Source organism: Sinohyriopsis cumingii, unplaced genomic scaffold, assembly GCF_028554795.1.
Source record: "Sinohyriopsis cumingii isolate HCF-2022 unplaced genomic scaffold, ASM2855479v2 utg000426l, whole genome shotgun sequence".
In the NCBI taxonomy this organism is placed as follows: Eukaryota; Metazoa; Mollusca; class Bivalvia; order Unionida; family Unionidae; genus Sinohyriopsis; species Sinohyriopsis cumingii.
The window spans coordinates 4798373-4821831 of NW_028315897.1; the positions used below are offsets into that span (position 1 = coordinate 4798373).

The window sequence follows — 23459 nt, forward strand, 5'->3', positions numbered from 1 at the left end:
CTTGTGGTGATGGTCCATACGGCAACTGACGTTACTGGATCTTATCAAAGTTGTACCTTTCTAAAAGCTGACTTCGTCCGGACACTGGATCTCAATCCAGTCTCAGTTTGACGTTGACGAGGAGCCATTCGCTTGCCATCGACTGTTGTGTGAATGCATAAAATTCAACGGATAACGTATAATAGTCCGAAGAGGCATTATTAATGAATCCAGAACGACTGATCGCATTTGAAGTCAGAGATGGTATCAGCCCCACATTATTCTAACTCGAGGTATTGTCTGCATATAATTTATTGACGACGTCAGCTCCGTTGATGGGCATCGAGTAAATGAAAATATTATTGTAATCCAGATTGAGATCTCCCGACATACATCCTTCATCGCTTGCCAGTACATAATCAGTCATCTATTGTAACTCAACGAGCCATCCTGTGATGGTAATACCGTCGTGGGTAGTCCAATCACTCTAAATCCTCCCATAGAGATTCTTCAAGTCATGGTTCCTGTAGCAAGAGACAATTTAGTGTCACCGTACGATTCTAAATCTATGTAGGAAAACTCAGATCGTCGAGATCAGTGATACTGTGAGCGTTCATGATGAGATTACCCTGCATGGAATCTATGGCGTGATTCTCATTATGGCTGCAAGAATCGGCACTGCCTGTCCCTATGAGCTTTCCCAATAAAGTGTTGGACATGGTTAATTTTAAAATGACTATCATTACTTTCGATGCTGCTGTTGGTGTTGTTATTGTTGGGACGGTAGTGGGTTAACAATAGCTCTTATAATCATGCCGCAGTCAACATCACCAAGTCATTCAGCACCGTTGTCTGCAATTCCGTCGACAATTACACCGTTACCGGATCGTTCTTTGCAGGCAAAGCAACATATCTTCAAAATATTTCTCAGTGCATGGCCTGAAGAGATTTTTCAGGATCTTGAGTAAAAATAAGTATCTGGTGCGGAGGCACCATCTCTTGGTAATATTATTCCAAGATTTAAATTAAAAGGACTGTGGTGACATTTTCGAATATTATTTTTGTTTAAAATCTCGGTGATTTCAAAAATTGTTGATCGCTTTGAATCGCGGTGTGACTTTATCACACTAACATATTATACCAAAGCAATGTACTTGAGATTTACTCCAGATTACCTTAGACCGAACGATTACACTCCCATCTACGATTCCATGACAGGGTGCGAGTATGTCGAATAGTAGGATGCCAATACTGCCAGTAGCACTAAAAATAGAATCACATGATGAAGACGTGTACTTGCTTCCCCCTAAGGCTTTTCTGTAAGTTCGATGACAAATACAGACGTTAGCAGCTGCCGAAAAGTACTCAGCCTACGCCCAGACAACTCTGCATAACAATGGATAGTCGTTGTTTTTAAATCAGCACAGTACACGATGAACAATCAAACCGTGGAAAAGTTATTAATGGTTATTTACCATAAGCTAGAACTATGTTCAATTTGATCGTGTTCAGCGATGACTACATGCGTTCGTATGCCAACAACATGTGGTGATTCGAGACATTAGCACTGGAGCTGCGACGCATAATGTATTTACTTCTACGGCGGACATGCTTCATGTGGCTGGTGTTGGTTGCACCAGTGCTTTCAACAGAGCCAATTTCAGAGCCAATTTTCCTATGCACGTAATGCTGCACACACTGCTGGATTTGCTGCTCGGCGCACGCTCACAGATTCCGTTCGTGAAATTTGCTTCATCCTTCCTCTGAAAACTATATTTAGTATATTCTATGATATCTGTATCATGTTAGAGAGGTTCAACATGGTCTGGTACTGGAAAGAGATTATCCTGTACCGTGCATGTACAAAGCAGGTGCGGACAAAGCGCCAGATATTGACGTTTACTATGAAATGGCTTGCAGTGTGGATGCCTAAAATTACACTCTCCGATGCTCACATGCTCGAGTTAGAATTCATCTTGACCAGATTTTTAAAAAAATCTACCTTTGCTTGGAGCAAAACAGAATTTACATGCAGCAATTTACCCTTGCCCAGCCAGACTATATAGGTAGAGAGTGGCTACCATCTAGGCAGTGAACTTCCCAGGGACTTTTTTGTGTCGTTTTATTTGTCGACACGGTGTACAAACCAGACTGGAAGAAGCACACTTCCCAACATCTGAATTTATCTAGTATTGATTCTAGATAATATAAAGAAACGAGTTATTATGCTGCTGCCAAAATAAATTACTCCAGTGTGTTATTGATACACATGGAAGCCATGCACAAATCCCAAGATGTGGATACTACCACACAAGTATGGCTGGATTATCTAGCTACTTTGTATCGCATTTTCCCTTTTGATGTATCTAAACATTCCGATCTAATCAAATAGTCTCCAGCCGATAATGCGATTCGATAGACCATTGGCGATCCTGTTGCGGATTATGAGTGTTACGCCCTGCTGGCTTCAGATCGGTTCATGACGGTGGACATGTTCAGTGGTAAGATAATCGTAATCGTAGCTAGAAATTTCAGCAGCAAGGCAGTACGATATCATATTTAAATTACGTCTACACATCATGCCTCAACCCCAACGAGGTCGCTAGGGAGGTAATGAAAAGGACTACGAAATAAATCCTGGCACCGATCCACACATTGAGTGTCCATTGTCTGCATCGTATGTCTGTGCTTTAAAAAAATGTGCACCAACATTAAATGGATCATTATTACTTCCATTTGGGTCTTGCAGCTCCTGAAGCTATTACTGGAGCCACACAATAACGGTGATGGGGAAACGGTGTTTCGTTTCAAAGACCTTATATTATAATATCATCAAGTGGCTATCGCGGTGTCCGCAGACGTAAGAAAAAAAAAATAATAGCATAGATTGTAATATACAATAAAAGCAATGATATATTTCAGCAGGATTAACGATGTCGTCGCAGCGAAAGAACAATATTACCAAGGTGGTTCAGCATAAAACCTTCTCTCAGCAGCATTAATAGGGTATGACAGGCACATGCTGACCAACAACTGTATAAACATGCTTGTGCTTATTCTTAATTTGTGTCAGCGTCATAGCTATCAGAACCAGAATGATTATTTGCACCATTGTTAGAAATTCCAGCTGGCATTTTACTTCCATATCTGATCGGAACCCAACTTCCAGAAAATACACACGGCAGCAGAGTTGCTAGGAAATAAGTTGACATAACCTCAGGAAAAATAAAAAGAAATTAGCAGAAGCAAGTCTGGCAGATGAGCTGACTACACCATTGTGGTCAGCTTTGTAGTCACAGATGCCCCTGTCTAACTTTGAATAATTCTTAGCTTTAAATATTTTAGAGGTGTATTTTATAAGGATCATTTTCCAGATCAAATAAGACCCGACGTGAAGTGTGTGATTAACCTGCAACATTATTAAGATGGATTGCTGTGTAAACGTCCACAATGGAGTGACTTCAATTATGTTGAGTCTGTCGGTTTTCCTCCTCTTGATACGTTAAATTAAGTAAAATTTAAATAATGCAGGCTGTAATTTGTTAGAGCCGCGGAATGTTAACGATAGCACATGCAGATGATATTGCATTGATTAACCAAACAGAGATACACCGGAATATCAGCTGTAGAAGCAAACTTATCAGTTCCAAAGCAATTTCATCGCTATAATTTGTTTCCAAGTAATTTTATTGCTTTCATAAACAATGTTGTCGTTATCTTAAGGCTGTTTTACAGCTTAAATCTAAACATTTATTTTTTGGATATAATCATAATATTTTTTGAGACATGAACTCGTTTTGCTTCAGGTGCGAAACAAGAGAGGGATTATACACACAATATAGGTAGTTACCAGAAACATCATCATTGTTAAATCGAGGTATGAGGGTTTTGCATCTACAAAATCACACATTATAAATGGTAAAGCTTCGTTGTCGAAAGAACAGATGCAGGCAACACAGATGTCAGCGTCCACAGCTTTGTGTGCCTCTCTCTATAAAAATGTACTGCAGGAAATGAAGACCTTCAAATAGAACGAAATCTGTGTGTTGGAGATTGTATGTGTTGTGGTGAACGACAAATACGTGCTGGCGCTGTTATATCCATATATGTATTGGAGAACATCCAAGTTAAATAGAAAGATGGTTGCTACCAGGACATAAATATACCGGACCGTGGAATCCACTGGAAAAGCATATTGACTAAAATGATCAGTCATTACCTGGCCTGGAGCATTATGACGGCGTGGGTGCCATTGCGATGAGTCATGATATTTATTACGGAGATCATCCAGACGATAAACATGGATGTAACAAAGTTTAACTTAGGAATTTAACAGAATCCAATCCGATATATTTCAGGGAGCCAGTGGACATAACTTTTGTATGTGATATTAGAGCAGGTAAACTTAAGTCCCCCATTATGATGCCAGCTGCTGAAATCAATATTAGTTTACGAATAATGCCTGGTGTAGCAGGCTTAAATATATCAGCTTGTGTAAATGATATGTCGCAGGCAATTAAGTCATTGTCAAATACATCGGCCCAGAACACGCCGGCAGCGAAGCTGTTGTATTTCATTCATCGATAGGAGTGTCAGTTTTAACATATTTATTGAACTAATGATCGCCATTTTGTCAATAAGTATTATCTTACTTCCATTTCGGACAAATACAACGAATGCACGATATAAGGAATCAGATGCAAAACAAGGATTTATCATTAATAATTAATTGCTAAGTGATATGAATATGGTGATGATGACATCAGAATTTATTTTTCTCCAACATTTAGATCTTTTTAGACAATAAAATAATACTTAAATATTATAGAGGCATGAAGCAGGAATTTGCGACATTTTTTTAATTCGCAGAGGATGAGGTATAATTGAAATTAGTTATTCTTAGTAAATGCATGCGAAATAGCGAACATATAGTAACTTTATGCAATACATCATGTATACTTATAGACTGAAAGCAATAACATAAAAATCTTATGCAATACATCTGTTATACTTATTGGCTGAAGCCTTTCTTATACCTCACTTATATGATGTATCAATCTTAGTTATTTTCTGAAACCAGATATATTAATACTTACTCTTTCCTTCTTCTCTCTTTCTTCCTGAAACGAATGTAATAAATATGATAAAGAGCTTAAAGTAAACTACACTACTTTGCTTTCAAAATAGAATGTGTCTGCGCATGCTGATATTGTCAACTGCAAAGACAGTTCATGTCATTGTTTAAAAATATTTACCACAATAGTCATATAGTTACTACCAATCTACTATAGTGATTGTATCGTATTTAACTCTCCGGGTTTCCACTCTCGTTTTGTATTTTGGTGTTGTTGAAAAAATAGAAATTAACGACCCAAAAAGTGTTTCGCTACACAATACTTTTAATTGTTTACATAAAATTACATATTTTGGCACTTAGACACATAAGCAGACAGAAATGCAGATTTCCAATAACGTGTTTCATATACCACAACTAGTACACCTCGATGCGCATTACAACAAATACAATAGTATACAAGCCTGTTGATATGCACTTTCTGCGATTCGTACGTTGTTCTTCTTTCACTCCTTGCATATATAATAAATCAGATATCGTTTAATGGCCACTAAAGCTGATACAAATAAAGATGTACCGTGAACAATATAAAGATTGTTCGAGAAGGTGTGCAGAGAAACAAAATGTTTTACTGTTCAGGATACTATAACGTTTTCAATGAGTGTTCATCTGCTTATTTCCTTAAAGCAATTGTCCTTCAAAAGTCAATGTTTTTTATTCAGTAATTGACTCAAGCATGTTATTTTTCCGACACCTAATTATATAGCTAACCCTTTTTAAGATGATACGACATGCACTATAGCAGAAACAATTCGTTTAAGTACATTGTATTTATTTTGATAAGGCGATAAAAAACGGAGTATGTACCAAGCGTGCAATTACAAAAAATGTCAAAGCAATTACTGCACGTTGTTAAAAATTGTCTTATTATATTCAATTCCTACACTAAATAATAACAAATCTAATTTACTTTTAGCCATGTATTCGAGAAGATACTATTGCAAGACAAACAAAAAATAACAAAATGTAATATTAAGTGTATCCTGTATTTACATAAACGAAAGTGAGAAGGAATATCTTTATTGATCCTTACAAAATACATGATGTGTACTTATTTTGACAGATTCGAATTTTCTTTCATACGTAATTTGTACTTACTTTTTGTGCCTTTTCCCTTTCTTCCTGAAAGATCATAAGAAACGTAATCGTACAAGTTGTTCTACCCCTTTTGTTAGTTAGCAAATGTGAGCATCTTGGATAGAAGCTAACTTGTTGTTAGCGGCTCTTTCAGTACGCATATTGAATAGTAAGTGTGGGATATTCTTCATAGCAGCGTTCACTACATAGTGTAAGAGTTGACTAATATGCACCTTGACACTGAATGGTATATAACTGGGTGTTGGCCACTCCAGCAAGATGAAGCTGGTATAATATGGGCTTAGGATAGTGCATAAGTGCGTGATAGATATTATATAGTTGAGGTTTTGGTCTCTTGATACGGTGTATTAGTAGATATGTGTAGTTTTAACATTAAATAATATGTTAAAATCATAATTACCCGTCATTTTAAGGATAAGAAATTCTTGAACATTACGTTTCATTTTAGAGGTCGTAAAGTCACTAAAAATTAAACATTACAAAAATATTTCTTGCTTTATCTTAACTCTCCCCCTTAACCGCGCCCACCCAGTGGACGTAGATCGTGTTGGATATAGCCCGGTCACGTTTTCTCCAAATTTCATAGTGATTGCGTACTTCAGATTAAACTCTTCTAGGGCATTCATTGACAAATATGTTCAATATATGTATCAATCAAATGAAATATTATATTTAGTTCAAAAGCGAATATTGACAATTGGCGTTGTCGTAGCTTTTCGTCTTGCTTATCCTTGGAGTATTTCAAATTTGAGATTAATTGGTTAGATATCTCTAACGTATAAACAGAGGACTTTTCGTTATAAGACAATCAATCTATTCAGTTCCCCATCTGTGACCATTGCAAAGTCACAACATATTGTACTTGTCGTCCCAGAGGCTAACAAAGCGCAAATGGAAATTACATTTCCAACAGGGCTATTGACTCCTCCACTCAAGTTAAAGGTCAACATAGCGGCTATGTCTGCCAAAACAAGGGTCATTGGGTTATATAATTCCCACGTCATCAAAGGAAATGAAACGCAGTAAAAAAGAGAGAAAAATTTAAATATGTCAGACATGTTATCCGTTTAAAAAACGGGTACTATTCTTTTGGTGTCACAAGCAAAAGAAAATATCAAGAATAAACACACTAAATACCCATTAAAATAAAGAAATTTAAATGTGCAGCCAACCGAAAGACAAGAAGACGAACAAACACATTTAAGTAAAGACATTTCAATCAGAAAGAGAGCCAAACAGTTGATTTATGTAATGAGATATGAAGTCCCAAAGCATTCATATTTCAAGAGAATACACATGACCACGTAAGTGTATATTTAATTAGACTTTTACTTTTGTTCTCAATACTATACAGAAAATACACTTTCATTGATTTGTTTTAAATATGGCATGCTGAATGTCGGAACTGGATAGTAAATGTAAAAGTTGGGTAGAAGAGGATTCGATTTTTTGGTTCACTTTACACTTTTAATTGACTGGGAAGTGTGAATGTTGGTCAATAATAATCTGGTTACAATTTTACTTTTGTATACATGTCTTTAATAATGTAAAACATTATTAGAACTGTAAACGTTCAATACCAATTTTAGTAAATTAATGATATGTGTGATATGCAATTACGAAATTTCAAGTAATGTATTTATTTTCATTTCTAAAATATGTAACATTTTTGTTTTACTATAAATGATTGCGATAATATGCCAAAAAATGTTTTACAGAATTTTAACTTTGGGGCAAATTGCCTTTAATTTCCTTCTAAATTCAGTATAATTTATAATATAAGTATTCCGTTTCGCCCCTACATCATTTTCAAATTTTTTCAACAATGTATCAGACTGCTAAAGCGTGTAAGAATTTTGGATTTTTATAACTAATCTTAGTATTGACTAATATTCTACATTTCCCCGGATTAATTTCTGTCTCCTAAAATTCTTGTACAATATTAGAATTTTGGTGCTTAGTATTGTTTGGGACAATTATCCAACGTTTTACGGACTATTGTATAGTCCCTGCAAATATCCATATGAGTTTCGCAATATTTGTAATACTTTAAGTGTAAGCCATTTCTTTTGTTATTGTTTGCATTAGTTGGACGTGTGTCAATTTCTGATATAGTCCATTCTTATTTCGGACTTTTTAATTTCCTTATTTTAACTTTTTGTACAACGGTGATGCTTAAAACGCGAAATGTTAATTGCAATGAAATAGTAGAATTAAAAAGACACAGTTAGTACTGTTAATGTGTGCATATCAAAATATGTACATACAATCACCATTAAAGAATCGTAAGACAAGACCTATCACACTTTCAAAAGTACGCGAAACACACATGCTAATGAGTTGATCGGGACTGACTGATATTGTTACAAATCTGGAGATCATATTAAAATTAAGCTTTCTTTCAAAATCGGTATATAATATAAAATATGCACATAAGTTCACCATTAACGGATCTTAAGACAAGACCTATCACACTTTAGAAAGTACGCGAAACACACATGCTAATGAGGTGATCGTGACTGACTGAGATTATTACAAATCTGGAGATCAGATTTCATTAAGCTTTCTTTCAAAACTTGTATATAGGCTTATGGTCTCGATAGATTGGATGAGTATAAGCTATGAGAAAGATCCACGCATACAAAGGGTTTTATGGGTGTAATTTTGCAAATGTTCGTTCAGATTGATTAACATCATCATATTCTTATTTCTGATCTAAGCATGTTAACTTGGAAAATGTGGTTAAATCGTCAAGATGTCATATCCTCGTGCTTTTTTTAGACTGGCCATGCACTGCTTAAAACCAGTTCCTCGTTATGAGGATGTCCTGCATCAAAATAATATGAGGTTTTTCACACACTTACAACGTTGCTGCTATTCCGACTTTGAGAACATATTAAACAATTATATGTCATCAAGAGTTTGGGCGAGAATGGGTTTCGAAGGAAATTAATATGTTGTATTTGTTTGTTTTTAGCAAATGATTTTAATTTTTGATGACGTAGGTGAATGGGACATAATCTAAAATTTGGAAGATTTCATAGTCCTTTGTTTGGCTTACAATACAACAAGTTAAGTATACTTCAAGAAAGTGAGATGGTTTTAATGAACAGTTCAGACTGACATTGATGTACATGTTTCTTTTTCAAAACTTCACTTGTCTAGTTTTAACAACAGCTTATGGAATAAATTTATAATGTGCTAGGTAAACAGTGTAAATATACATGGGAGTTGGAAATGTAAGCGTTATTCATACAGGTGCACCGATGCACCCGTGTCGATATTATTCACAATACACATCCAGCGATACAATATCTATCGGTATACAATACTATCGGGTATTTCTGCTCACCTAATATTTTCGTTACCAATATTGAAGCAAAAAAGCATACCGAATTCGATAGATTGACGACATTAAAATGCTGCAATGCTTACCGTTTGAAAAGAGGCAATTGTTACATAATATTCTGTTCAATATAATATTAATTTTGGATACACTGGATTAATTTCTTTTGCTATTTTTTGCATTTGTTGAACGTGTGTCAGTTTCTGATATAGTCCATTCTTAATTCGGACTTTTTAATTTCCTTATTTTAATTTTTTGTTCAACGGTGATGCTTGAAACGCGAAATGTTAATTGCAAAGAAAAATTAGAATTACTCCGTGTTTTCATTATTCGCGATGTGTCGGAATATTATGTGCACAACCTTGAAAAGATAAAATGTGTATACATCGCGCGACATAAATGAAATATATTACTCTGGATTGTTTCTATCAGCGATTCGGTCGACTAATAATGTCAGGTTTATAGCTAGTTTGACAAAATTCAACGTAACAATGGTAACAAATGGCAAGATACATTAAGCGAACTAAACCGATCTTGTAAAAACATTAGTAAATTTCAACATTTTATATAAATACTAAGCTATTATGTGGAAGAGAAACAACAGTGAATAGGATGTTATGTAAATTACTAAAGAATTTAGAAACAGACTATACGCCGGGGAATATTCTTGAGAATCCCGTTCTAGCGACAAGATGACATGTTGGGTAGCAGACAATTTTGTAAGTGTAGGACAATTTCTTGCACAATTGGAAACTTGGATTATGATGCAGAATCTTTTAAGGTATACATTTCCACCTTTTATATTATACATTTATTTGTATAATTATAAGAGATACATACTATATATATGATTTTCTGTGTTACAAGTTCAAGAAGGTCATGGAGTGGGTGTTTATGTTGACATTTAGAAATTACATTTTCATATGCATTTCGAGTCGAAATGTGGGATAAATGTTGGTACACTTTATAAATATCACGTTTCGTAAAGTACAATCGTTCTTTCCTGATGCAAAATGGATATTTTGACCCAAAATAACACGTGATCCAATGTTTACAGAAATGACGTATCGTTGCGCAGTAATTACCCGACTCGCATAATTAGCCGACCTGGTGCTATATATATCAGGTTACATATAGACATGAAGTTATCATATAGTATAAATCAATTTTCATCGATGACAAGATAACAAAATTACTTTCAAGCATATTACCTAATGTTTGTCAGTGAGTTTTATTCCTTGTTTTGGGGCCATTTAATGGTGGCTCCATTTAGCTCACCTAATCTACCATGCCCTATATGTTTCACAGTTTGATTGCTTTGAAAACATCTTATTACCATGTTCGTGTCTCATTTAGTCTGTTAATAACGCAGTTTCCTCATGCAAAGAAAATCCGATCTTGAGGAAATCCAGTCAAGGGAACAGGATGATACCAACAAAATATATCCCATTGTACTTCACGCAGATACAAAAAAGTGCTGCTGCAAGAGGTACTTGTATTTGCTAGTGAATAAAGAAAACTACTGAGCTTCATTCTGAAGAGTCTTATACATAGCTAGCATTGTGAGTTTGAAAATGTTGGGAAACTGACTTTCATGACTATTTTGCACAATTTTATGGAGTTTACATATATTATATTTTGTGAAGATCTGCTCCAAAATAGGATTTTCTCTAACATAAACATTGTTGAACCAGTCGTTGCGTGCCTACTATGGTCTTTAACGTTGTTTTATGGTTTTAGTCTATCAATGTCAATGCTGCTTCTACAGAAAAAAGATATTCAAAATAAATATCTCTAATTCCTAATTTTTTTCCCCCTTATTTGTTCAGTTTGACTTAAGCCAGATATTGATATATGGTTGTACAGCATATGGTCCGCATAGGTAATTTGATTCATAAGAAATAATATTGCATATTACTTTCAAATTGAAGGTATTTTTTAATTTAGGCTCAGTATTCTGCATTTTCTACATTTATTTTCAAAATACCACTGAAAGGGAGATTTACAGTCATGGCATCTAGTTCAATCAATCCAACTTTTACATCTCACTCGTATTTAACACCATGTAAGGGCTCAAAATCACTCACTTGCATTAACATTTTCCCAGATCCAATGATCGATATACTTAAGAACTTATTGTCGTCATTACTATCACAGTAATAGCCGAACGAAGTCGTATTGAACCACGTCGTGAAACATACCCTTTGGATTCTCTATGTAGCTATATTTTAAATGCGCATTTGTAAAACTTCCTTCATGAAGGGGACAAATTACGCCATAATAATGCTTATTATTCGGCACCATCAAATACAGTTTAACAACCATTCATGACATGCTTGAAGAACTCATATGTGTTAACCGTTGCATACCGGAGAAAGAAATGTCGCGACAAAAATGGTTCAATACAAACTGTATACATTGCCGAGCACAGTTTTATATGAAGGACTTTAAAATAATTTGCGGGAGGTCTCACGCATCGCTGTTCTTCAAGCTTACGAACTCGTACACATTTTGCATGACACGTGTCATTGCACAACCTGAAGGCATCTTTGTTTATTTACTTTACTTATAAATTAGTCATGTTTGCGCGACATTTCCATGTTGCCTTGCCAGTACTTCATGTTTATCATGCAGGGGATAAGCTACATTAATTTATGATTGGTGGTTATTATTTAACATGGACCGGAAGGATCAATAAAAACCAAAATGAATTCATTTTAACATAATTCACAGTACGACACACCGGTAGTATAGCGTTCAGATCTAACAAAGCAGACATGATACAGTCAACTTGTAACTTCTAAAGTACTTCGTTGTACATGTCAAACACGTTTGGAATGTATAGCATATGCTAGAAATGCTACTGGGTTAAGATATTAAGCATGAATTTTTTTATGGGGGGGGGGGCAGATTAAAAACCATTACACTTTATGTCAATTTGTAGACGGCGAGCAACATTTCTCATTGGTCGTTTTCGTTTTTAACAATAAAAAGAGTGCCTGTGACTGCATATGCTGTTTAGGATGAATTTTAGATTTCAAAAGTAAAAAGTGAAATTAATAATAAGTATGCCTGACTGCTGAAGACTAAAGTTACTTGCACATATTGTTTGTCTTTGTATCGATTCTCCATCTCATTTATCGATATATATGTATCGTTACAGCTAAAGTATTCATGCATCGGCATATCGATAAATTGTTTCAGCCCTAGTTATCCACTAACTTAGACCACGGAGCTAACGTAGTATGACCTGATATGATTTAGTTAGTTGATCCTTAATAAGAGATGGCATGGTACTTGTATGGGTGGGTGGGTGGCAAAATGAACACTTGAATTATACTAACATTGTTGTCGCTGGCATATATTATAAATGATTTAGGAAAATTATCAAACTGCTTAATTTGCATTTGATTACTGACTATAGAATGTTAATTTCAGATTGATCTGTACTCACCCTTTCCAATGTTTTTCTTTCTTCCTGAAAGAACAAACAAACATGAAATTAGAAATGTCAAACATGTATTAGTCTATTAGTTTTCAATTTCGGTTTTAATGAAATAGGGATACATATGTACATATTCACACATATAAAAAGTGTATGCCTTTATTTCAGAATAACTCTCAATAATACCACATATTACATATAATTTTCAGTAAGTGTTAACATGCATTTTCTCACTATTAATTCTCCTTATGTTTAATTTTAAAGTTGATATGTGCTTATATGTTCGTGTTTGTATGTACATATATTTCGTGTCAGAGAGGGTGGCACATCAGGTTGAATGACATGGTGTGTCCTTCTCAGGACTGTTTATATACCTTGAGACATCACTTGGCACTAAGCTCTCATCTGTGCCTACGAGAAGCTGTTACCATGCGACAATGGCTAATCACTGCAAATTGCTTTGAGAGGCGAGTTAACCAGGTAAGGCCTTAGGCCTAGTTGAATTAGAGCATGTATATATACGTATGTGAAGACTGGACACGGCAGATTGCACGGAAGAAACCTCGAACTCGGTCACATGTCAGAAATACAAAGCCAGCAACGCGTCGTGGAAAGTGAGCGTAGCGAAACACTTAAGACGCCATAAGCATCCAATGTTTCCAGACTTATCTCGAGTTGTCTCGATTATGTCTTTCTACTTGATCCAGATAGACCAAGACGATATAATGAGAATGACGAAATGAACAGCTCTATCTCACTTTAATCCAAGCGAAGCGCATGTCATAGCGTCAAACCCGTTCCTCACACATCCAAGTCCGGTGGAGACGGAGATGTGACAAAACACCAAGTGAGGATAATACTTAAGCTGCAGTCACGAACCTGCACATATGTAGCTCGGAGAATAGTGTCACTTTCTAATAGACCGAAGTAGCAATGGAACTCGTCATCACCCTGAGTGTCAGGGTAGCCCTTCTCAAAATTACTTTGCTCTGCTCCGTAGCAACCATAATGGGCTAGAAGAGCTTAATTATAACCTGTTCTTCCCACCCACGCCAGTTTACCACGGCTGGCGGAGGTCACATCCATACGGTCAAACATCAACAAGAAAGAAAACAAAAAGATGGTGTTGAAATTCAGCACATCAATATTCGAACTAATTTGGACAACACCAGGGTATAGGGACATGAGAAACAGACTGCGATGGCTACTAGAGAACTGGTAAGATACAAATAGGGACATAGCAGAGCCGAGTGAGGTCCGCCTTGCAGACGTGGGTTAGCTGTCGGAAATTGGTAGTGGCTATACGTGCCTCTCGATTGATCGCGACAGTGATAAATGTTGGTAAGTATGTGTCGGATTTGCAGTGAAGTATACTGTAGTGCACAAGCCTACCGGCCTTTCCAATGATGTCAATGATCGCCTAATGACTTCACAACTTATTCTGGAAAACAGAAGGAGTACCGTGTTGATCAGCACCTATGCTACAACAATAACTAGCATAGATGAGGTGAAAGATAAGTTGTATGAATAACTGGATTTCCTTATGTCAGCCATTCCGATTCTTGTCGACTTCAATGCTGGAATGGGGACTAACAAGCAAAAGAGATCTTGTCTGTTTTACATGATGTAGATACTTTAAAACAAAACAATAACATTAGTAGGAATTGGGAATAATATAATTGGTGTTGCCTTATAAGTGGGAAAATGCCGTATATGCATGTTATTGCAAAACAAAAACGAGTGTACTATCAGATAATTACATGGTTTTGTTGAAATGATCACTGGAAGCTTAATCATACTACATATATTTTTTAAAATCCTTTTCACACTATTTCAACATTTCATCATCAAAATCTCATTATCATCTCCTGACAAGCAATAGAAGCGTATAATGTCATTTATTATTTATGCGCTAAAGTAAGTCCTTATAAGAACGCACAATCACCAATGGAGTTACTAACATTTTGATCCTAAGTATAAAAAACACGCGAACCAGATAACTTTATTTTTCGTAGTGGAAGAACATAGTAATTTAGTAACAGTTTCATGTATGCATATTAAATTGCCACATGTACTTCATGTAGAAATTGTACAGAACTTCTTGGATTACATGATGTGTACTGATTGAATCAGAGTAAAACATCCTTTCATATGTAATTTATACTTACTCTTAGCGGCTTTTTCCTTTCTTCCTAAAAGAATATAATAAACATACTATTAACAACGACAAAATAAATTAATTTCATTTGTCTTCAAAAGAAGGCATATACGCCTGACCATATTCATACGTACACAGTGTATGCATTGATTTAGAATGTGTATTTGGCAATATATGCTGTTTGAATCCTGATTATGTCAATGATTATCTCGTGTCTAAATCCCTGTTTGAAACTTGCATCTCTATTTAATCCTAATGTTGTAATAATTAACGAGGTATAACAGTTGTCAGTGATCAAATTCGACAAAATATTTAATTAAAGTTTGCATCCGATCCGTAGTGATAAAGAGAGACAGGAAAGAAGGGACTAACCAAATTGAACTTGAAATAGCTCACTCTACCTAATTACGATTTTATACGTTGCCCCTTTAATGCCCCGTTCCTAGTGACGACTTTGAAAGTTGGTTCTTGAATGCTCCGCTATAAGCAAGGATGTTCAATGCTGTTCCCACTACACCCTATTATCAATTAAAACCATACCATTGTCTCTTTAATGTCCCACCGCCAGAGGCGACCATCAACATTGTCCTTTTAGTGGCCATCTATCAATAATGATTTGTTTTGCGCCCTATTACCCTGCCACCGATAACGAATTTGAACGTTGTTCTTTTGTTTTTCCGCCATCAATAACAACTTTGAAAGTTGCCCGTTTAATACACCGTCATGAATGCTGTAAACAATGTTATTATGTAGACTAGACAGGAAATGGGTATCATTGTTCGTACAATTTGTGGTGGGACTAAGATTTGACGTGAAGAAAGACTTCACATTAAGGAATGCTCTACTTGAATAATATAGGACTGGGTAAAACAGGTACAAATATTAAGGAACTACAAAACACCGGAAGAGTAGTTAAGATATTTGGATTGATTATATTGGCATGTGCTAAAAGGTGATATATCATTCATTTGTCAAGTATTCAGTTGGTAATATTTGCATTTAGTAAGATGTGTTCTTTTTGTCATAATGCCATCGACAAAATACGATCAGCTGTTGATATTTATTTTCAATTCTCTATACAATAAATTACTTTAAGTTTCTAGAATTGAGGCCTGACCAAATCACATAATCTAAAAGAAAAGTAAACCAAGAATTATGGCAGTGATGCTAGCCCGGGCCGGCCCTTGAATGGTATTTGGCGCCAAATCCATATAAAGATACCCCAAGGAACGTGCCGCACCTGATGTTAAATATAAACCCACCAAACAAAGATCGGCATAGATTTGTCTTTTAAATATTCGTAATCAACAAAATTAGAAAAATCAATAGGTACGACCTTCTGTAATTAACAAACAAAAACACCTTGAGTGATTGTAACTGAAATGTCCGTTTGTTAAGTCTGTGTAGGGACTCCAATAAGATTTCGCCCTGTGAATGGCACTGAGTGAATTTCTTTCCACAAAAGAGCAACTTGCGTATGTGTGTATGAGCGTATGAGATAGACAGCGAGAGAAATATGAAGATGTAACAAATTAATAATAATATAAAGCTATATGCTGGTCAAGAAAATAATAGAGAAAAAACACATCACACATTGTAGCAATCGAGCACAGACTATGAGTCGTTTATCATCATTGTATTACCGCTATCAGACACAAGGTATATTCCGCATATTGATGTAACCACGCAGAGTGTGGGGTATCATCATGGTTGAACACTCAGACCCAAAGTATACACCTCAATTTGATGTAACCGATCATATAATCGGGAATCATCATGGTTGAACTATCATAACCAAATATACACCCTATATTGATGTTACCAAATATAAAGTCGGGTATCATCATTTTTTAACTATCCGACCAAAAATATACACCTCATATTAATGTGACCCAAAATAGAGTCGGGTATCATAATGGTTGAACTATCCGACCCAAAATATACACCCCATATTGATGTTAACAAGCATAAATTCGGATATCACCATGGTTGAGTTATCCGACCCAAATATACAACCCATATTGATGTGACCAAACATAGAGTCAGGAATCATCATGGTTGAACTTTCAGACCCAATTATACACCCCATTTTGATATAACTATCACTAGAGAACGAATCGGTTATCAGCATTATATCTCTGCCAGCTACAAGGGTAAATCCCCATATTGATCTAAACAATACTATATACAAAATCATCTATTGTAATCCCCTTTCAGTTGCTATGATTGGCCATAAGTCCTCTTTTCTTGAACCAGTTTAGTACCTGACAAACACTGTAAACGTCCAAAGCAACCAATCAATCATCTGAATGTTTATTTGACGATAGTGTAGAATATACGCAATCAGTTTGAATATAGTTTGGCTCGTCACTTTTAATAATTAATATTTCATTTAACTCACAGTTTGATAAGTGTAAAATGGTGATGCATGAACAGGCATTACTCGCTGATTGACATGTATTAGTTTAAACCCCATGTTCCAAAATAATGCATTTGGTTTCTTTTAATATCGAATATAGACTCGTGATTTTTTTTATCTTTTTATTTTTTGGCAATGAAAGTCAAACACAATGTATATGATAATACGTACACAATACATGCTCAGGAAATATACAGACCAGTGTGAATGACTGGTTGTTATTAGCTAAGCACGATCCAGCAACAGTCTGATCCTCTATTTTGCTATGTCAACTTACTGTATTATATTTTAATTGAACTATCGATGGGTACGGTAGAGGTGTCAAGACTAGCAATGTTACTCAACAACACTAAACAACACAATATGTGGCCATGGACATATATTTTAGAAATACAATGTTAATGTGCAAGGGAAATCCTTTCATCAAAGTACACATCATTTTCACATGCATTATCCGAACATGAATTATTTGAATACAGTCCATAATCGAAGTAGTTTAGCGGTCCGAAAACCTCGAATCTGATTGAAATCACAATACATTATTTGAAGTTTGAAAACAGTCTCGAGTAGAATGTTCGATTGCCTGAGTCGTGGCACCAGTATGATTATACTGTGAGTAATGATTAATCGAAATGTGGGTTTCGCTTATTGTTTGCTGCTAATCCAACTATCGATTTGTCTTTTGATAACCCAGTTATTATTTCAGTTAATTTGAAGTAGGTTTGCCAACAGAAGTTGGAGAATCGTATCAACCTTTTCCAAGCTATGTTTGATTTCTCCAATTATTTTTGGAAAATGTATAGGTAGTCAGTTTTCACACTACATGTAAACTGAATCAATACGCCATGGAAACTCAAAAAGGTACAAAGTGGAAGAGAGAGCTGAAATGTAGTGAAACCAAACACGTGGAAAACTGGATCTGACAATCCAAGCCGAGATCACCAACCTGTACAACGTTCCGACAAACATGCTTTCAACATAACTAAAACAACTAGGAAACGACCCTGGACGGCGACAAGACGTTCGGTCCAGAAATGAAGAATATTCAGCTAATTTGAAGAGGCAAGCATGAAATTGTGTAACGCCGGTGGAGACATGAACATCCCGTTTCATCACACCGAACTTACAATAACTAATATAAAGAGCATTATGTAGGAAACAATATGTATCCAACTTTATGAACCCATATATATAGTCATCCATTTACATTATATAACAGTTGACGTGTCAATAAGATGACATGTCATATTACTACGTGCACAGTATAATCTATAGCCAAGACTATGAGTGGCTTTACGAATACAGGCATTGTTTGTTTATTGTTATCAGTGTATGTAAGGTGTGCATGTGTTTCACGGATTGTGTGTGACTGTATGTATATGTGTGCGTGTGTGCGTGCTCGTTTGAATGTGTTCTAATGGTATATAAACCTTTGTTTGTTCATGGTATAAAAGCTCGACATTAGCACGCATTAATTAAATATTGCTTTTTGAGTTCGGTAAAATCCGACAGTAAATTGCAAGATTTCGACACACTTTCTTTACCTCCTGTTCAAATACTTGTTTGTTAGACTAGCAGCAGTTTCTTGAGTGGGCGGATCATATTTTACAGGCTACGTTGTTGTTGAACAATTTAGCGCTCCCAGGGAGACTTGTCGGGGCATGAACGCTTTCACGATATCAATGTACAGGTGGTGAGTGGCAACAGTAGGTAGCGTTTACATTAGAGGTATATATAATATGGCGTAGATCATGGTGGTCGTGCGATCCTTATGCTACTGTATTCTTTCTGATATGAGCATTCAACATTACCTTCCTATAATATGACATAAACTGATCAGCAAACAGAGCAACATATAAACATTGCATATTGTTTATCATGAACGCATTGCATATGTAAATACGTATACACTAACCTAGGTGTACCATGTATGTATGTATGTATGTATGTATGTATGTATGTATGTATGTATGTATGTATGTATCTATGGAAGGTACTAAACGTATATTTATTTTTTATATCCCATTGAAAAAATTAGGTTTATTTGTATAGCGTGTTGGATTCTCTTTGCACAGGAAAATATCACACATTTATGCCATTGCATGAAACCTTAGCTAAACAAGGTTTTGTGATACACTAAGAAAGCTCATAGAATTTTTATCTAAGTCAGCCCTGATTTTAGGGCCACCATACAATAACTTGCATTATTTGTATAATATATAAAGCTTCTGAACCAGTCTAATGTAACATATGCCTAATGACCATGGCGCTACATGTGAAGCAAATTATTTTAAGTTGATAACCTTTAATAATAATTTATTCAAAAAAATCAACGGAAATTCACCACCATACCAGCACAGAATGACGGGACTCCATGTATGTAGCGGGTTTGGGATTACAGCCAACAATAGTGTTGAAGACGAAGGAGATATATAATAAAAGGCGCAGGAACGATACATTGCGAGCTATGTGCGTAGCTCTAGTTTACTTGTATTTCTGTAATTAGCATTATAGCTTGTAATAAAAGGACTTGATGCAAGGAATTAGAATGTGTTCACAATGCCCAGAAAAAGAGCTAAATTAAAATTCTGAAAGATCTCAAAATCAGTCATTCGATTATATGAGCATTTCAGCAAAGTCATCAATATTTCTACCTTAATGTTTACATAAGTCATTTATATCCGATATGAGGTAGGGAGATTATATAATAAAGTTAATATTATCCATATTTTATTAATGCACACGCACAACAGGATCTTGATATGAAATTATAAAAGTATTTTAACTTGTAAGCATTTTCTTCTGACGGTACTTGGTCATGTTATATTGGTTCTTGTCTCATGACCTCTAACCGTACTTGGTCATGCTATGTTGGTTTCTATCCCTTGACTTCGGACCGTACTTGGCCATGTTATATTGGTTTCTGTCTCATGACCTCTGACCGTACTTTGTCATGTTATCTTGGTTTATGTCCCATGACTGCTGACCGTACATAGACAAGTTATATTGGTGTCTGTCCCATGACTTCTTACCGTACTTGGTCAAATTATATTGGTTTCTGTCAGATGGCTTCTGACCGTACTTGGTCAATTTATATTTATATTTATATCAACACAACTAATTATTTAATATAAGTATCACGATGACAGTGATTCCTGTAAGGCCATAATTATGGGAAGAGTGGAAAGTTAATAAATTACTTAAAGGGCAAAAGAGGACACCCTTTTATGCTACTTTGTATCTATTAGAAATGAATCTTGTTTATGTAGGTTATTACTGTTACTATGTTTTCGTTGCAATGAGGTGTATGTTCGAGGAATCATTACGCTGAAATCGATGCAATATATGTATGCTAAACTTCAGAACTCATCACATAGGTTCAACAATATATTTGCAGGAAGGTAAGCAGCAAATGAAAGCGAATGTGGCTGTTTTAAACTGATTCTACTTTTTTCCAAAGAAGTAAGGATTTATAACTAAACGAAATCGAGAATGATACTCACGTGGCTTATTTCAGATGAATCCTTCACCATTCCCACCAAGGAAATCAGGTCACCTGGTCTGATTCCAGCTGGGGAGAATAATTTTCTCTCAAGACGAGTATTAGATGTTTTATCAGTCTTTGATATGACGGCAGAAACTAATTGTTCGAGATCGGGGCCTTTCTTTATTATATCAATGTCTGTCCCTTGATCAACTAATGTTTGTACATTGTCCTTCGCGTTCGAACACGTCTTAAGTTCATCTTGCATATCTCTTGTGTAAACTGCATTTTGCTGTCTAAGGTTTTGGTAAACCATTTTTATCCTAGTTCTCACTGTTGCCAATTCTTGCTCGATGGCTTTATATAGCTCTGAACCCTGATCTTCTACAGCTTTCAGTTCTTCCCTCTCCGCATCAGTAATACATCTATCAAGTTCGTATCCCCTTTGCTTAAAAACATCAATACGTTTCAGCTTCTCTGAGCATTCATTCAGTTTACTTTGTAAGGTATTTTTCAGGTCAGCTGCAACATCAGATACAGGTTTTGTAACATGAGTTGCGTGATTATCCACTCTGCACATTAAACAAATAAGTACTTTACAGTCTCTGCAGAAAAGCCTGATTTCGTCATCTGGATGTTGATCACAAAATATACGCTGCCGAATTTTGCCTTTCGTTTTAGAATCTAGAGTTCCTAAATCACATATTTTGTGATTCCTACTTACTTTCGATTTCTCGTGGGCATGACAACATGACTGGCACAAATTCTCCTCACAATCCAAACATCTACTGTATGCCGCATTTTTGGGACCACACAGGTCACAATAAAATTTATCACTGCTGTCAGTCTCCTCGATGCAAATCTTACTCTGAAAGCCTGAAACTCCACTATTAGGTAATTCCACGCTGGCTCTGCATAAGGGGCAATCAAATCGACCGTTGTGAAGATTGACCCGTGTATAATCCTCCAGACACTTGTAACAAAAGCTATGGTGACATGATATTAGCTTCAGACTCTTAAAATTATCCATACACATACTGCACTCATGTAGTCCCGACGCCATATTTGATGACAGTATTTTCGTTTTCTTCCACCGATATTAACTGAGCTGTATTGGTTTTATTGTAATGCTGTTCACATCAATTCCATTGTTGGACTATTCGGTAATGTTAACATTATAATGGAACATATCACACACATAAAGCCTTATACGAATAGTTATGCTAGCTTGTTCCACTGTGTTTACAATAATTGCTCACCTTGTCAGCGTATATGATAAGTATTGGTGACTTTAAATACTATAGTTCGACAAACTTGACCTAGATACCCAAGTAGGTGACAAAATGTGAGATAAAAATAACTTTTCAAGGGGAAAACACCGTATAAGGTAAGGTATTGATCGAATTGTTTCCCTTTATGTTTATGAATTAAATATATGTGTGTGGTTATTTGTAATGTAGAACGTACAAATTATTGAATTGATGTCAAAAATTCAATATAGCATCTTCTTCTTCGCGACAGTAATTATAATTAATTCTGAGCCGAAATGACATGGGTTAAAGTAAAGCGTCGGATGAAACTGTAGATCATTCAAATCAGGTAGTAAAAAGGTGTAAGTGAAGTTCTAAGAGTAATACCTCTTTCGAGACACTAAAATTTGTATTAATGTATCTTTACTGTTTTCTCCGACCACATAGTAAATGTTTTTGTAAATTATCATCAAATCAACTGACAAAAAAAAAAAAATAAGAAAACAACCGTTTTAAAATATCATTTCCTTTAAAGGTAAAGACTTAAAAACATATGCAATATGCATCACATTATTACAGAGGAAAACATAATCCCGTCATGTAACTCTGAATTTTAAGACGTATACAACGTCCTGCTTCGAAACGATGAAGTCCTAACATTAACTAAAGCCGTCATTGAGGCAATTGTATGAATCTTGCTATCGCTTTGAGTGAATGCTTTATCGACATGGGCCTTTCACCAAAACAATATTTATGGCGTCTAGTTGGTTCTTTGATGAAAATGGCACCGAGTCGACAATATATATGGCCGCTTTTTGGACATTTTCTTTTCACTACTAATCATGAAAGTAAATGTATCACGAGTAATTTAAAATAAATCAGAGAAGAAATATTCCCCAAACACATGGTCTAGTTTCAATGTAAGGTCATAATAACATTGGCTTTTTGCAAGAGTATTTCCAATGATATATGTCTAGACCAAAATATAGCCACCATGGTGGCAATTTAGAATATATTGCACCAGCTGCTATTCCTGAAAGGATGACCATAAAGTTTATGTGAGTAAATGCCAGATAAATACATTAAGGAAAAGCGAAAAGGTGGTCAACCACAAGTGGGGCAGCTACACACACACACGCACACACA

General features: G+C 35.6%; 1 protein-coding gene across 22 annotated transcripts in view; it reads right to left on the bottom strand.

Moving 5' to 3' along the window:
* The window catches only part of LOC149774110 (E3 ubiquitin-protein ligase TRIM45-like), a 58351-nt gene extending 35908 nt beyond the window's left edge, over nt 1-22443 (bottom strand). For 7 of the 22 annotated variants that reach the window (XM_089945743.1, XM_089945735.1, XM_089945737.1 and 4 more), the window contains exons 1-5: nt 21083-22438; nt 15171-15194; nt 13012-13035; nt 6212-6235; nt 5076-5099 (exon numbers count right to left, since the gene is read on the bottom strand). In XM_089945743.1, the coding sequence (XP_089801869.1) occupies nt 5076-5099; nt 6212-6235; nt 13012-13035; nt 15171-15194; nt 21083-22126 (1140 nt within the window). In that variant the 5' untranslated portion in view covers nt 22127-22438. Of the gene's footprint in view, nt 1-5075; nt 5100-6211; nt 6236-13011; nt 13036-15170; nt 15195-21082 lie in introns of all 22 variants that reach the window. The other 15 variants (XM_089945738.1, XM_089945739.1, XM_089945731.1 and 12 more) reach the window with 12 other exon arrangements.
* Between the last annotated feature and the right edge of the window lie 1016 nt (nt 22444-23459).